The following is a 15,379-nucleotide window of genomic DNA, read 5'->3' on the forward strand; positions in this document are numbered from 1 at the left end:
CTACAAATGCAAAACAACAACAACAACAACAAATAAAACAAGACGATTTAAACCATGCGTCAGAAATATTTTGCTCAGTTTGCAAAACTTGTAGAAAATGTTTCACAACGTTGAACCTCATGAGTACAACAGTTTTGCAGTTGCTCAGTATTTTGTCAACAAAGGCTTTTGATCTTTCAATCTTTTGATCTTTCAATATGTTGATCTTTTGATCTTTCAATCTTTTGATATTTCAATATTTTGATCTTCTGATCTTTCAATCTTTTGATCTTTCAATATGTTGATCTTTTGATCTTTCAATCTTTTGATATTTCAATATTTTGATCTTTTGATCTTTCAGTCTTTTGATCTTTCAATATGTTGATCTTTTGATCTTTCAATCTTTTGATATTTCAATCTTTTGATATTTCAATATTTTGATCTTTGATCTAGAGGGCGCTACCATTTATAACGACACACACAAACATGTTGGTGAATACAATATTATATTAGAATATTTAGAAATTTGTTCAAAACTAAACGGCTCACCGTTTAGTTTTTTTGTCACACTTCCGGTAAAAGCCTCAGAAATAGGAAGCGAAACGTTGAGGTCGCACTCCATTTTCCGTTCGATTCTGTCGTATTATACCGTCACTCTTCTTCATTTCAGAAGCAACTCTTTACTTCTCTTCCTCTTACTGTTTTACATGTTGGATTGTTTTAGATCTTTTTGAAAGAGAAATTAAAAAAAAAAGACTTTGTGCTATCATCGGCTATCTTTGGGCTATTTCTGATCTGCTTCCACTTATGAGGAAAAAAAACAAATGGATAGATAAGCCCAATTATGTCCACTTTGTCTACATGTCATGAAATAACACAATAAAATATAGTATAAGACAATTTCCAAGATGGATACAAGTGTTTTACATGTGCTGTATATATAGAGTACCACTTAGTGGGCCAACACGCTGTTAGATGTGAAGTCCTTGTTAACGTTTGTCTCTTCCACCGCCCTTGCCTGCAGAGGATAGAGCTGCCGGAGCAGCGAAGAATGCATTCCAGTCAAGACCGGTGGTGGTGAATTATCAGTGAAAACACACTTTTCCAGCACTGATCCAGTTTTACTCCACATTTCAACGATGACACAACGCTGGAACCTCTCCTAAACTCGACGACTATCTCCAGATGTGCCGCTCCTCTGCAAATCTGAGTGTAAAAACATGTGTGCGGATGGTTTGCTGGACTCACCAGGCTGATGAGGATCTTCTCAGTCATCCACCCCTCTGACAAGTCCTTCCAGTTCAAAAAAAAAAGGCCCTCTTTCATACCCGGCAGCAGATCACATGATGGGGATAATCACATTGCTGCTGAACCTTGTGGTTCAGGACCCAGTGCCCCAGATCTCAGCGACACGCTTGCATTCTCCAAAAAAAAAAAAAAAAAAAAAAAGGAAGAAGAAGAAAAGGAAAAAACACAACAGCTCAGCTGGTCTGTGACCGTGACAAATGAAGCACTTTTCAAGGACAGTTTCATTCCTGCTCACGTACAATGGACACATGATTTTGCCAAATGATGAAAAGGCGTCCATCCCTGAAATCTATAAATGCAAAATTAATCTAATCCCTCTTGTGTGTGTGTCATCATACAATATACTGTTTTTTTAATTTAGTTCATAATCAGCTAAAAAAAAAAAAAACAACGTTACTTTTCATTCATTTTGTTCATTTGAGCTTCATGAGGAAGCTTTGCTCGTCCGTCTCCTCTCGTACAACAGTCGGGAAACAACGGTCTTAAAAGTGAGATTTGACACGGGATAAACGTGACAAATATACCGAGAACAGACCGAAATACAGTACAGTATGAGCAAAATTGCCGATGTTCTCATTACAATGTCTTGCTCAGGAACTTTTATGTACCATAGCAGACTGTAGCGTGGCTAAAAACAGTAGCTGTGTGTCGGCCTGAGGTCAGGGGGGCTTGTTACACCTTTGCTGATGTGGGTGTGTAATAATTCATGTTATTTTAAATCTCTCGTCAATGCCTCGTGTTTGTGTTCTAAAGTCCTGAAAGAAAGTGAAGATCGACGCGCTTTTGCTTTATTGTGTTATGAGCCGGGCTGCCCTGTTATACACCGCTAGTGTAAGATAGTATGATCGAGGAGTTCGCTGGACACGTGCACTGAAATGATAACGTTTAATATAAGGATTATTTGTGCTGTTACGCAGTTTATTATATGAGAGGGAAACATGTTAAATTCATGGTTAAAATAAATGATTGTAATTCATGATTGGACTTTAGGAACATATCTAAATGGGTATAACAGCACAGCTCAAATGGTAAATGACATGGTTCACCACAGTTTTTAACCCCGAGTCGTCAAAGCATTGGGGGTTTAGGTGGTTTGACGGCGATTGTGTGACATAGAAATCGTTCGTGTGTTGCACAGCATCTTTCCTGTCGTTACTTACTTAGTCGTACACAGATAATGTATATATATATATATATATATATATATCCGTAACAAAAGGGTCAGTCAGTGAGTGAGAGTAATGAGTGTGTATGGGTGTTGAGAGCTGGGGGTTATGAGATCAAGAATGCCATCACTTCTCTTGGGCAAAAGCTGTTTTTGAGTGGTTGCTTTGGCTCAGATGCAGCCGGCCTGATGGGAGAGCGCTCAACGGAGACTGCCCGCAGTCTGAGTGGCCCCTGAGGATGTTGGAAGCTTGAGAAGGCAGCTCAAGTACAGTAAACGTCATTCTGGCGAGGGAATGAAGAGCCAACAGTTCACTGAGCCGTTGATGTAAGTCCTTTCTCTCTGACGCAGAGCAACTGGAGTACCGCACTATGCCCCCATAAATCAGGATACTCTCAGTGGTCGAGATTGATGAGCAGGTTCTTTGGGACTCTGTTGTGTTTCAGTGTCCTCAGATGAAATAGGCACTTCTGTGTTAAGGCTCCAGGTGAGGTCGTCAGATATATGAGGTTTTCTAGGAATTTGAAACTGGACACTCCATCAGCACATAGCTCCATGTGGTGGTTTTTTTTTTCCCCCTGAAGTCTATGATTATTTTCTTTTTCTTTTTTTTGTATTGAACATTTTTTTTGTGTGTTGTGTGAACTATGGGTCGAGGTACAGTCGCATGTTAATAGGGAGTAGAGAACTGGATTGAGGACGTAGCCTTGAGGGACGCCAGTGCTGAGACAACAGAAGAGGGGGTGTGGTGGCCTAGTCTGACGTGCCGAGGTCCATTCGTCATGTTAGCATGTTTAAAGACTCTGCACTCTGTGTCCTAGAAGTAGTACTCCTGCAGTGCGGAGGAGGCCTCCTTGGTCCAGATCTGCCCTATCTGGGGTTTTGTCCTGGGGGTCCAATAGGCTGGAGTTACAGTAAGAGCAGGGAGTCATGGACTAACTGCCCCAGAAACTAATTTCTTCATCCATAACACTGAACTCCGGCTCTCTCCCAGCTACTTCACTGCCGAGCCACTCACAATAGACAACAGCTCCCCTACTTTTCTGTCTACACAGACAAACAATAACCTGCACTTCGGAGCAGCTTAAATGTGAGAAAAATGGGAATGAGTAACTCTCTTCGTCTTGCTGCTGTTAGATCCCTCGGTGCAGAGGAGAAAACTCCACTTAAGATTTTCTGCTTTTCCACTAACTTTTTTGCTAACTCGCTCACTCACTCACTTAGTGACCACAGCCACTGGCATCAAGCCAGTGGGGAGTTAGTTTGCAACCACTTACTGGTTCCAACCTGCACAATCAGTTTCCCACCATTCACTCCAAGAGGCCAACTGCTGTTTCCCCGCAGCAAGGCACCTCCAGCTCAGACCCCGAGGGGCATCTTGAAGCCCATGCCACTCTGTTCTCGTTCACAAAATGACAATTTGGCGAAAGAATTCATCAGGTCCAAAATGTTCTGATTCAATGTCCGCTGCTTCGGAACACGGTGGAAACTCTCCTGGAGGTGGGAGTTCAAACTCCTTCTGACGGGAGACTCAGTCAGATGTTCCCAGCAGACCCTCACAATACGTTTGGGCCTGCAAGGTCTGGCCTGCGTCCTCCCCCACCATCAGGGCCAACTCACCACAAGGTTGTGATCGGTTGACAGCTCCGCCCCTCCCTTCACCCGAGTGTCCAAGACATATGACCGCAAGTCCGGCGACATGACCATGAAGTCGATCATCGAAATGCGGCCCAGGGTGTCCTGGTGCCAAGTGCACATGGTGTTCATCATGGACAATCTGTGACGAGCACCATAGTCACACTCGGGGCCATTCCTCCCAATCACGCCTCTCCAGATCTCACTGTCATCGCCAACATGAGCATTGAAGTCCCCTAGTAGAACAAGGGAATCCCCAGAAGGGGCACTCTACGGTACTCCCTCTTTGTAATCCAGCATCCTGCCACCTCCTGGTTTGGAGTTACACTATAAACCACATCCCCCTATGCTAGACTCATAGGTCAGTCACTAGTCGCCCTTCAAGTCCGGGAAGTGACAAGCAGTCTTGTCCCTGTAAACATTGTCCCTACCAACATTGTAGAACAACTCATTGCAGAGCCAAGTCCCAGAAGAAAACACCTCAAAGTTTGCAGCAAAACAAGACAAACTTCTACAAAGCTGCTATGACGCTGGTTTATTTCACTTCTGACTATTGGAGCTTCATTTGTGGTCAGAAGTGTCACTGACGAAATGTAAGGGGCGTTGGTTTTGGGCTCCTACTACTTGGCTTCTGCAGGCAGAGATCTCTGAGGTCTGGTGTTTCAAGTCTACCCCTCTGCTAAACTGGTAACCATTTGGGATGCAGGAGTCCTTTTTTGAACAAATATGCGATGCAAATTTTTTTTTTTTAAGATTATTACACAATTATACCATTATTATTTAATCTTGACCAACATATTTTACTATTAAATGTCAAAAGCATGATTTATTTGATTCACGTAATCATGTACCACAAAAACAGCATGACATAGCTTTCTCCTGTGACTGGACATCAACAACTGGGCTGGCACAGCAGCGCTGGAACTCGGGCGAGCTGCATATAAACCATCCATCCATCCATCGTCGTCTTCCGCTTATTCCTGACTAGTAAGGGTCATGGGGGGGTGGAGCCTATTCCAGCATCTACGGGTGAGAGGCGGGGTTCACCCTGGACAGGTCACCAGTCCATCACAGGGCCAACACATAGAGACAGACAACCATTCACACTCACAGTCACACCTACGGTCAATTTAGAGTATCAATCAGCCTCGTCCCCTCTTGATGTCTTTGGACTGTGGGAGGAAGCTGGAGTACCAGAGAGAACCCACACAGGAACAGGGAGAACATGGAGACTCCACACAGAAAGACCCCGTGCCCGAGCCGGGACTCGAACCCGGAACCTTCTTGCTGTGAGGCCACAGTGCTGACCACTGCACCACCGTGCAGCCCGCTGCATATAATATTCGTCAGAAAAGAATTTCAGATTTTTTCAAAGATCCTGTGGGTCATGATGCCAAACAGCGGAAGGCAAATGTGGAATGTGTGTGTGTGCTTTTTAACGTGTGGTAGAAAGCGTCCAATCAGTTAGCCTTGTAGCCCATTACTTGTTTACAACGCTGCCTAACCAGTCAAATGTGTGTGAATGAAATAGGTCTTAATCAGAGACATTCTGGGAAATATTTGCTTTCCACGTGTGATTCAGTGTTGCGCATTCACACGCCTGAGTTGAGAATCACATACTCGTCAGGTTCAAAAACTTCTGTAGGTCTCATACAGGTTGGTTGTGATGAGTCGTCGTGATGTCGTCCGAGCGTCTCTCAGCCCCCCCACCCCCCCACCCCCAACTCTGAATGACTGCCAGCGTCCCTGTTCCTCCCTGCGATGATGAGTGTTCTTCATCTGTTCTTGAACAGGGGCTTTCCGGTGAGGGCTCACCATTACATGTTGGGAGAAGTTTGAGACCTGACATTCTGAATTCTATGACCGATCCTGCAGGCTACTGTAGGTTCTCCTACTCTCCCACTTGTTGTCACTAAATCCCCCACACTGGTCCTTTAAGTTACATCATTTGAAATAAGCACGACACTAAAATACAATAGTAAAAATCTTTTGTGGAACAATAGTTTGTGGTGGTTACATAAAATAAATGACGTGTAAACAATGTAACATGTCACATTAATGGTCACAAAGTTCATCATAAATAAAATAGACAGTTTAACACAAATATGTTATAAAAGTTATTGGCTCATGATTGTAAATGTAGTCCAGTTCAAGTTCTGGCAGAACACACGTAGTGATGACTAGTCCCAGTCTTGCAGTGTCTGATCTGCCACTTTGCTCCTCTGCACACCAGAACACACTTTTTGCCCCCTTTTATTTTGGAACGAGGGGGCGTCGTCCTCCAGTTAGTGTACTTGACGGTCTCTCCATCTGTCCACTCCCACCATCCTCGGCCCTCCCGATCATTCAGTCCTTGGAATGTCAGAGAAAACAATGTTATTGTTGTTTTGTTTTGTTTTTGTTTAGAGTTAAAAATATTGAAGAAATCAGCTAAATGGTCCCAAGAGAATTTTAATTTTTTTAACAGTTTAATGAATGGAAAGTGAATCCAAAATTTGGAAACAACACAGATCTTGAAAACTAGAAAAGGCACGGAAAAATGCGAATAAATCTTCAATACACTTTGCAGACAAAGATGAGGTAGCACAGCAATAGGAAACACATGCAGCAACAACAGGATCTACGGCAAAATGAGATGTAAGTATTTCAAAATAAAACAAAAGATGATGGGCGAGGTTAATTGATACATGGGTGTGGCTGTGAGTGTGAATGGTTGTCTGTCTCTATGTGTTGGCCCTGTGATGGGCCGGCGATCTGTCCAGGGTGAACCCCGCCTCTCGCCTGAAGGGTGCTGGGATAGGCTCCACCCCCCATTTGACCCTTAACAGGATAAGAGGTAGAAAATGGATGGATGGATGGACTTCTCATTACCAACAGTTCAACTGGTGAAGTGGTTGAATCTGAACAACTGCTCCTCTGTGTGGTGCCAGAAATGAACTCACGCACTTCTCGAAGTGTCACGAGTGTCTTAACGGTCTATTGATGTAACATAAAACATCATATTCAAAGTTAACATTTGAAAACAAACCTATCCAAAAAGGTTTCCTTCCACCGAAGTCCCATAGCCATTCCATGCTGGCTTTGGACTGAACGCTAGCCAGAGTGCCTTTATACCTGCCATCAAAGATAGAGAAATTAATGTATCAAGGTTGCTAATGTTTAATGTTGTGATAAAGTTTTGATCATTACTATGATGATTTTTGTCAACTTTTTATATTAAGTCATCATTCAGATATTTTTTATATATATATATATATATATATATATATATATATATATGTGTGTGTGTGTGTGTGTGTGTGTGTGTGTGTGTATTTTATACACGTATGGGAGGTGGGAGGGTGTCAAATCAATCAATTTCCCTGTTCGTTTGTGTGTATTTTACTTTTCGTTATCAGTACTTCAGTTGTTGCTGGTTGCTGAATTTAGATTTTTCAATTTGTCGGACTTCATCAGATCATTTGTCTGAAAAGAAGAAAAAAAAATCGGTGCTGTTTTTTTCTGAAATAACGAGATAATGAATCGGTTCGTTCGTAGAAACACAGTTGATTTGTTTTTCTCGGATGAATGCTTTACGCTTCAAGAACCTTGTCAATCATTAATTGGGACAAATCAGCAGGGGTGAGAGCGAGCCGGAACGGGCCGGAACGCAGTTCTGGTAAAATATTCACGGCCGGAACGGACTTCCGTTAAAGAAAGGAGGAGAAGGGAGCTGTCAAAATCCCATATTAAATAAAGAAAACGACGTCTGAAGGCGGTTTCACGCTAAACGCAGCAGACGCGGCGCACTGCGCGGGGTGGGGCGCAAGCACGCGCAGCGCTACCGAGTTGCTGGGCTTGGTTTGCGCTCATGTGACGTCACAGCGCGCCCACATACACAATGAATGGACTTCCCCCGCGCAGCCTGCGCCTTCCACGTGGGTCACGTTACCAGCATTGATAGTTTTGATTGGTTCAAACCACACGTGTTCTGCTTTCACGGAACGAAAAAAAGAGAAAGACAGAGGGCAAAATCAAAGAACTAGGGTGCTGGCTACCTGCCCTTTGGGCCCGACAAGACTTTTGAGACACTTTCACCCCTGCAAATCAGGCCAAAAGTAAACGGGTTCATAAAGAAAGTAGTGAGTGTGTAGGAGCATCACGAGGTCCACCTCTCCCTGCAGGCTCTGCTAGCTGAGCTCCATGTAGCTTTGTGCTCTCCGCTGAAGATGTAGCAGCGGCCAGCGTGAAAAGTCCAGCCCTGTCGACACATCTGGGCGCTCACCATCTATGTTTGAGGAAGGGGAGCGCATATTTGTAAATGAATGGAAATCACTTCCAGCGATCGCTGACAAACACATCACCGTGCTGTTAGGAAAAGATATAATATCATGTCAGCACTTATCCCTGAAAACTGGATCTGTAGTTTGAATCTTGGGAGCGGACCTGGTTAGTTTGTGTCCAGGGTTTCCAGGAGACACCGTTGCAGTACAGGATCTGATTGGTGGTCTGGTTTAACTGCAGGAGACCCATCAGTTCCGGAACACACAGCTTAGGGGCGTTCTCACTCGCAGCCTACAGACATGAAACGTTCATAAAGAAATCACTTCACTGCTGCACCACCTGGAACTCTTTTCCACGCAACAATTAACCTCAAAATACTCCAAAATCTTGCCGCTGGCACAAGAAACCTGCAATTTCTACTTTTTCCCGCTTTCCTGCATTGCGGAATCTCTGCGAGAAACGGGACGCCGTGCAGGTCTGTGTTGTGCAATCTGTCAGTTGCACTGCAGGTGTAACTTTTACGTCATCATATTTCATGAATTATCATGACAACCAAAATGGGGGGCGGCAAGGTGGAGTGGCGGTCTAGCGAGCGAAGGGTCGCGGTGACCATGTGGAACTATCCTTGGGAAAGATACGGAGCCCCTAATTGCTCCTGATGGCCCTGGCCACCCGTCTAGGGTGAACCCCCACCTCTCACCCAATGTCAGCTGGGATAGGCAACAGCCCCCCCCCCCACACACACACACACACACACACACACACACACGACCCTTAACACGGATGAGCAGTATAGAAAATGGATGTATAGATGGACGACTAAAAATGGCTTCCTCTCCCAAAGAGATAAAGACTAGAACTCTGTTTTGGACAAGAAATCACGAAGAAATGCGATGCAAAAATGTTGTCTTTTTAACCTCATAATTAAATCTTCCAGGCTAAAACAAAGTCCCATCTTGTTCAAGAACACATTTTTGACTAAAAAAAGGCGTCACTTTCTTTTTATTTCATCTTATATTATTAACAAACACCAGTAATCCCATTAGCGAAGTAAAAAGTCAAAAACTCAGACACATACATTGAACTCTTGAGATCAGCTCGATGAGGTCTTAACCCAAAAAATGCAGCCAGTTGAATCCCCGCACCTTCTCTAGAGCTTATCTTTTTCTTTTTTTTTTTACCCTTTCACATGTTTGATGTCCATGATGTGTTCTGAGGCAAGATGGATGAAAACGGCGTATTCGGATCCGAACCTAAAAGGCGCAACCGCCCGGATGACACGTCTCCCATCTGCAGTCTCTGAGATCTTTGCCGGATAAACATGAAGTAAACGGGGAAAAAACTCACGTGTCCTTCGACTGGTTTTCCAAGATTTGGAAACTTTCTTTGAGGGCTAAGTTTTGACTTGGCAGGTACTTCTGCCGAGGCCTGCTGCTGCGTCCTGCTGCTCACCACACGGACTCTGGCCTTTCGTCCCTTCCTGGACGGGGATGTGTGGTCTTCCACCTGCACCTGCATGATGCCATGATACTGGAAATACAGACCAAACAAGTCAGGACCTTCCTGGCTCGTAGCCCAATGCATCGGCGTTTTCTGCCTACCGTGTAAACTACGTCTGAGCCGTTGTGAAACACTGACGAGGGGGCGATCTGAGAGACGGGGAGAAAATAAACAGCACACATTTTATTTACGTCACTTGTTTCACTTCGATTTTTGCCGACGAAATGGAAAATTGCATGAATTAAAACCTGCCGTGAGGCAACAATTTTTATGCTTCGTCCTCTCTTAGCTGACAGATGCTGTAACTGACAGGCGCGTGCACACACAGGCCCCGAGGGGTGCTGGAGCCCCTGCCCTTTTTGCCTTGCATTAAAAAGTGCCGTGCGTGTGTGTGTGTGTGTGTGTTTTAATAACATGAATAAATTCCTGTTAGGGATGTAAATTATTATTATTTTTTTTTAAATCGGCGGTACAAAAACTCCACGGTATTCTACCGTACCAATTTTCTTGTAATCCTGGGTTGTTATGTTGAGCCGCTTCTCTGTTCGTTGTGGCTCCGCGTGGTCACAGAGAGAGAGTGAGAGAGACAGACAGACAGACAGACAGAGTGAGAGAAGCCGCTGCCCCGTGTAGAACTAAGGAGACGTGACAGTGGAGCAACTGGAACCTGTGAGTTCTGGTCGAACTCGTCGCCGTCCGTTTATTCAACCTGCTTCAATATGGGTCGCCTCATGTTTCAGAAAAAAATTGTGTCTAATTTTCAAAATAAAACACACCGTGTTTTCGGCGGATCATAGCCTATTTCCCTCACTTCAGGTCTGAAGTACAGGCCCGAAGTTTAGACAGGCCTATAAAGTTTATTGTGACTTTGCCACTACTGTGTGGGCTAACAAAATAATAGTAATAATGATAATGACACAGCGATTTCAGCATTCTGAATCATTCCTACAGCTGTAGGTTATCTGTGTTTAAAATGTTACCATCTGTATTTGAACTTGATTCATGTTGATTGTGCCTGCAGCACCACGCCAAAAAAAAAAAAAAAAAGAAAGAAAAGATACAGAAAAGGAGGGAGAAGGAGTGGCAATTGCCTATCGCGTTCACCGACACCGGAAACATTGCTAAGTGGTTAGCTTTCTATCAGTGCTTTTTTAATTCGAAAAAAATGAAGCACATGCTGCCCTTTTCTGAATTGGAGCCCCTGCCCCTCTATGGTCATGTGCACGTCCCTGGTAACTGATGTGTTTATTAATCATTTATTAATGTGTTATTATACAGAGGTTGGCATGTTAGTAAAGGGACACCTATTATCCGCTTTAAAGTGAGTCATTGAAAACTAAATGGTTAGTTGTCCTCAATCAATAAAACAATCAGACTCTCTTTCTATATCACTGTCACACAAATAAAAGGGAACACAAAGTGCTTCTGTGTTTGTAGTTTAGCATTCAGTTTCTCTCTCTGAGCTTCAGGACCAATAATTAAGACCCCAGTTTTGTCCTGGCTGAACTGGAGAAGGTTCGCTGCCTCCATGACCGGATCTCTAAATGCAGGTAAAAGGACGTCAACTGGTCCCGCGTCATCAGGGGACACGGCGATGTCCAGCTGTGTGACATCAGCAGAACTGTGGACGTTTATACTGAGTCTCCTGATTTCAAGTGGCAGCGCATAGACAAAAAAAGAGTGCCTGAGCTAAAACTGAACCTTGGGCGAAGGCAACAATCCGTTTTATTGCTTTAATGAACTTGAACTTTCCCTGGGGTGACATGAAATTCTTCTTCGGTAACACGAGATTCAAACCAAATTAAAATAGAGCCAGGAATGCGATTCGGACTGTGATTGGGAAAACCCCAGTCTGATGTGAAAGATTTGCAAAATTAAGAACATCTTCATCTAAAAAAAACAAACAAAAAAAAACAGGAAAAACTCCTCTCGTGTTTCCTCACATATCAACAAACTTTACAAATACTTGTTTCAAATTCAGGAAGTTTGGAGGAAGTTACTCTTGATGAATTGTTGTTTTTTTTTTAAATGCTGTTTTAATGGTACTTTTGTTGTTTTGTCCTGCCTCTTCTTGAAAGGATCCATTTGTGCAAGTGATAGCAATGCGCAGGCATCTTTTTCTTCCTTTCCACAACCTTAAATTGGAACATGTGATATAAAATTTGTGCAAATGAGTTCAAATAAAGTTCCCCTCAACACAGATTGTGGCGATAATATATATATATATATATATATATATATATATACACACACTTTATACGTTTAAACAATCAAACCATGCTGGACCTCGGGGGACAGGAACGTAGTCGACGCGAATACAACACAAAGGTTGAAGTAATACTTGTGCTGCACACTTACATAAAACCTCGCCTTCACGAAGCATTATCAATGTACCCGTATTATGAAGTGTTGCTGCTTTTTGGACCGTTGAGTAGACAAAGCGACCAAAAGCAAATCTAGAAGCACCTGATTTGTTGTTTTACAGGCGCAAAACAACGAAGATGAGGGCAGATATTCAGGGCAAAAACTTACAGACTTGGGATTGCCTGTGACTCTGATTCTTTTTTGGCGGAGGACTGCTCCAGGCTTGGACACGCTGTCTCCACGGGTCCAGATGACCGGTTCTTGTTCGAGGGGCAACTTCTCCACTCGAATGGATCCGTGCTGCTGGTATGTGTGTGACTGAACGGCTTTTCCTCCAAGGGCGGGAGCTTCCTGATCCTGTTTCAGCCTGCACGGTCCTGGTGATTTAAAGTTCAAGTCAAACTCAAAATATCGTATATAACATAGCTTTGGACGATATTCAGCTATGCATGCGACACAACTTACAAAAAAAAAAAAACTATCAAGGGTTCGACCCCACAGGATCCTCGTCAGAAGAAATGTTTACACATCACATACGTTCATGTCACATCAGCAACTGAATCGATTGCAAAGACAAAAGGGGTCTTAAATACTTTTCAAAAGCCGTTTTCCATCTTAAGAAAGCGTTCCAACAAACCCATATCAGGTAAACCGTAGATCATATGTTTTCCTTCCAGACCAAAAAATATATTGCTGCAAATTTTTGTGCGGAAATTAGGTCTATTAGAAAGTTAACAAAAGCAAAAACACCAAAAAGGACACTTTTTGAATGTATGAATAATCTGAAGTGTGATATTTCTTGTTCTTAGCTAGCTAGCTGTTACTTTGATTTATGATATATTGTTCTTCTTCGAATGCAGACTGTTCTGTTCTCATGCACAGTATATATATATTTTTTTACCTCTCCCTGAATCTCTGATGATGACTCGAGCCTTGTCGATGCTGCCGACTATTGCGCCCTCCGGTGAGACCAGCTGAACTTCAAATACCTCCTCCGCCTCTTCAAGATGATCCTGGATGAGCTCGCTTTGCCAGCTCCGCTTTGACACGCCTACACGGACAAAGACGTCACAGCTTGTCACAAATGCCTGGGGGGTTTTATTTTTCAGAAAGAAAATATCCTTTGTGGGCTGCACAGTGGTGCAGTGGTCAGCACTGTCTCCTCACAGCAAGAAGGTTCCAGGTTCAAGCCCCGGCTCCAGCATGGATCTTTCTGTGTGGAGTCTCCATGTTCTCCCTGTTCCTGTGTGGGTTCTCTCTGGTACTCCAGCTTCCTCCACAGTCCAAAGACATCAAGAGGGGACGAGGCTGATTGATACTCTAAATTGACCGTAGGTGTGACTGTGAGTGTGAATGGTTGTCTGTCTCTATGTGTTGGCCCTGTGATGGACTGGTGACCTGTCCAGGGTGAACCCCGCCTCTCGCCCGTTGATGCTGGGACAGGCTCCTGCCCCCCCCCCCCCCCCACGACCCTTACTAGTAAGGAATAAGCGGAAGACGACGATGGAAAATACCCTTTATTAGTTGGCACGGAGGAGGGGTATGACTGGCATCTGCTCACAGTCTCTTATGAGCATTGTCATCGTTTGTGTTTCCTTTAATTTAAAATGTTCTAGAGTTCATTTATCCATCCATCGCGCTTCGCCCCATTTCTGTTGGGGTTGTAGTCACTCATGGCACTTCAGCACGGCGCTCAGTGGTTTTTGATGTGTTTTTTTCTTTTAAAAGCAAGTGGCTAAATGGAAGGAAGGTATTCGTCACAGAGCCACATGGTTGTAAAGGCATCATGAAAACAGCGCGTAGATATTCAAAATTAAACAAAATCACTGAATGATAAGCAAGTCCTTTAACTCGTATAAACCTTTTTCTGCACAATTTTCATCCATGCTGGTGCATAATATTTGACAAGGAGTACATACGGTGACTCCAGGACTAGGGTTGTACGCTTTGTCCAAGACTGTATGTAAATAGTCGGAAAGACAGACGGACAAACATCAGGCTCATCACTTGTTGCCTCCCAACCAGCAACACCTCTTACCAGAGAAAATGAAATGTGTTTTCCATGCAGCAGTTTCTGGAACGTCGGCAAACTTCAGCGAGTTCATCCAAACGATGAACGACAACATTTCAAACCTGTCATTCAGTTTAGTTCAGCATCGCGCGATATAGTTCACGAAATCTCATTTTCTGCTGCGCTCCTCGTACAAAATAACTGACGACATCATCAGAATTGTTTAGAGATGTAATACAGCTGGGTTTTTCTTTTCTTTTTTTTAGGTCGCTACAAAGCTTTGTATTCGAAACTGGTGCTGCCACAACGTCTGACGCATATCGTGCATGTACCTGGATCAAACTGGACCAGTGAAGAAGGGCTGATGAGAAAATCCTTCCCAGCAGTAGCAGTTACCTCCTTCACCTGTATAAATATAATGGAGAAACTAGTCTTACATACTGGACCCCTGCAGTATTTTACACATAAACAGAACACATTCTTTTAAATACACATTTCATATATTTTATTAACGTATTTTTCAATTGTCCTTAACATCTCTTAATTGTGATTTTACGATTTTACACTTGCGTTGGCAATGTAAAGATGAGGTTCCCATGTCGATAAAGTCAATTGGGAGACATGACAATAAAATAAATCTGGAAAAATTGCTATTCTAGGGCTGTATGAAGATTAATTTCTACATCACTGCTCAGGTGGAATAATTGTATAAAGTGAATTCTTTGAGTTCAAGAACAAAAGAAGAATGCAGTTTGCTAACCTTGAGAGATATATATGAAGACTCAACCAAGTTTCCCTTTCGAATTATCTCCAAGGAAATGGCCCCCTGGTCCTCACACCCAGAGTACAGGGCCTGAGACAGCGCCACACTGGCCCAACTCAGTTCAAGTCTGCAACAAAGTCAATGACAGTAAGGAGCGTTCTGTTACATCCAGCAGCCAATAAGATGTCCACATTTCATACCTGTGAGAGGGTCCGGTGTTCCCAAGAGGATCAGACACTCTGAACTCTAGGCTATCAGACAAAGACTCCGTCTCTGGGTTTATAATGTAGACAATAGTTCTCCTTCTCAGCTCCACTTGAGAAAAGTGCTGCGGGACGAAACCACCTGAAAGAGCAAAAAAGACTGTTAGCTTTATTCGAAATGAATCGAA

General features: G+C 43.4%; 2 protein-coding genes across 6 annotated transcripts in view; both read right to left on the bottom strand.

The window, feature by feature from the left end:
* Window positions 1-1,394, bottom strand: part of LOC147238705 (leucine-rich melanocyte differentiation-associated protein) — a 6,642-nt gene extending 5,248 nt beyond the window's left edge. The window contains exon 1 of the mRNA XM_086197509.1: window positions 1,228-1,394. The gene's annotated coding sequence lies outside the window, so the exon portion shown is untranslated. The remainder of the gene's footprint in view (window positions 1-1,227) is intronic.
* Window positions 1,395-5,827: 4,433 nt separating this feature from the next.
* The window catches only part of frem1a (Fras1 related extracellular matrix 1a), a 36,528-nt gene continuing 26,976 nt past the window's right edge, over window positions 5,828-15,379 (bottom strand). For 2 of the 5 annotated variants that reach the window (XM_086197639.1, XM_086197640.1), the window contains exons 27-37: window positions 15,189-15,333; window positions 14,986-15,115; window positions 14,558-14,630; window positions 13,116-13,265; window positions 12,383-12,591; window positions 9,952-9,999; window positions 9,698-9,880; window positions 8,513-8,641; window positions 8,239-8,354; window positions 7,116-7,201; window positions 5,828-6,439 (exon numbers count right to left, since the gene is read on the bottom strand). In XM_086197639.1, coding sequence (XP_086053765.1) covers window positions 6,237-6,439; window positions 7,116-7,201; window positions 8,239-8,354; window positions 8,513-8,641; window positions 9,698-9,880; window positions 9,952-9,999; window positions 12,383-12,591; window positions 13,116-13,265; window positions 14,558-14,630; window positions 14,986-15,115; window positions 15,189-15,333 — 1,472 coding nt within the window. In that variant the 3' untranslated portion in view covers window positions 5,828-6,236. The remainder of the gene's footprint in view (window positions 6,440-7,115; window positions 7,202-8,238; window positions 8,355-8,512; window positions 8,642-9,697; window positions 9,881-9,951; window positions 10,000-12,382; window positions 12,592-13,115; window positions 13,266-14,557; window positions 14,631-14,985; window positions 15,116-15,188; window positions 15,334-15,379) is intronic. The other 3 variants (XM_086197642.1, XM_086197641.1, XM_086197643.1) reach the window with 3 other exon arrangements.

This window comes from Aulostomus chinensis, chromosome 24, assembly GCF_037954235.1.
Source record: "Aulostomus chinensis isolate RoL2024-O1b breed Wild chromosome 24, RoL_Achi_v1.0, whole genome shotgun sequence".
Classification (NCBI taxonomy): domain Eukaryota; kingdom Metazoa; phylum Chordata; class Actinopteri; order Syngnathiformes; family Aulostomidae; genus Aulostomus; species Aulostomus chinensis.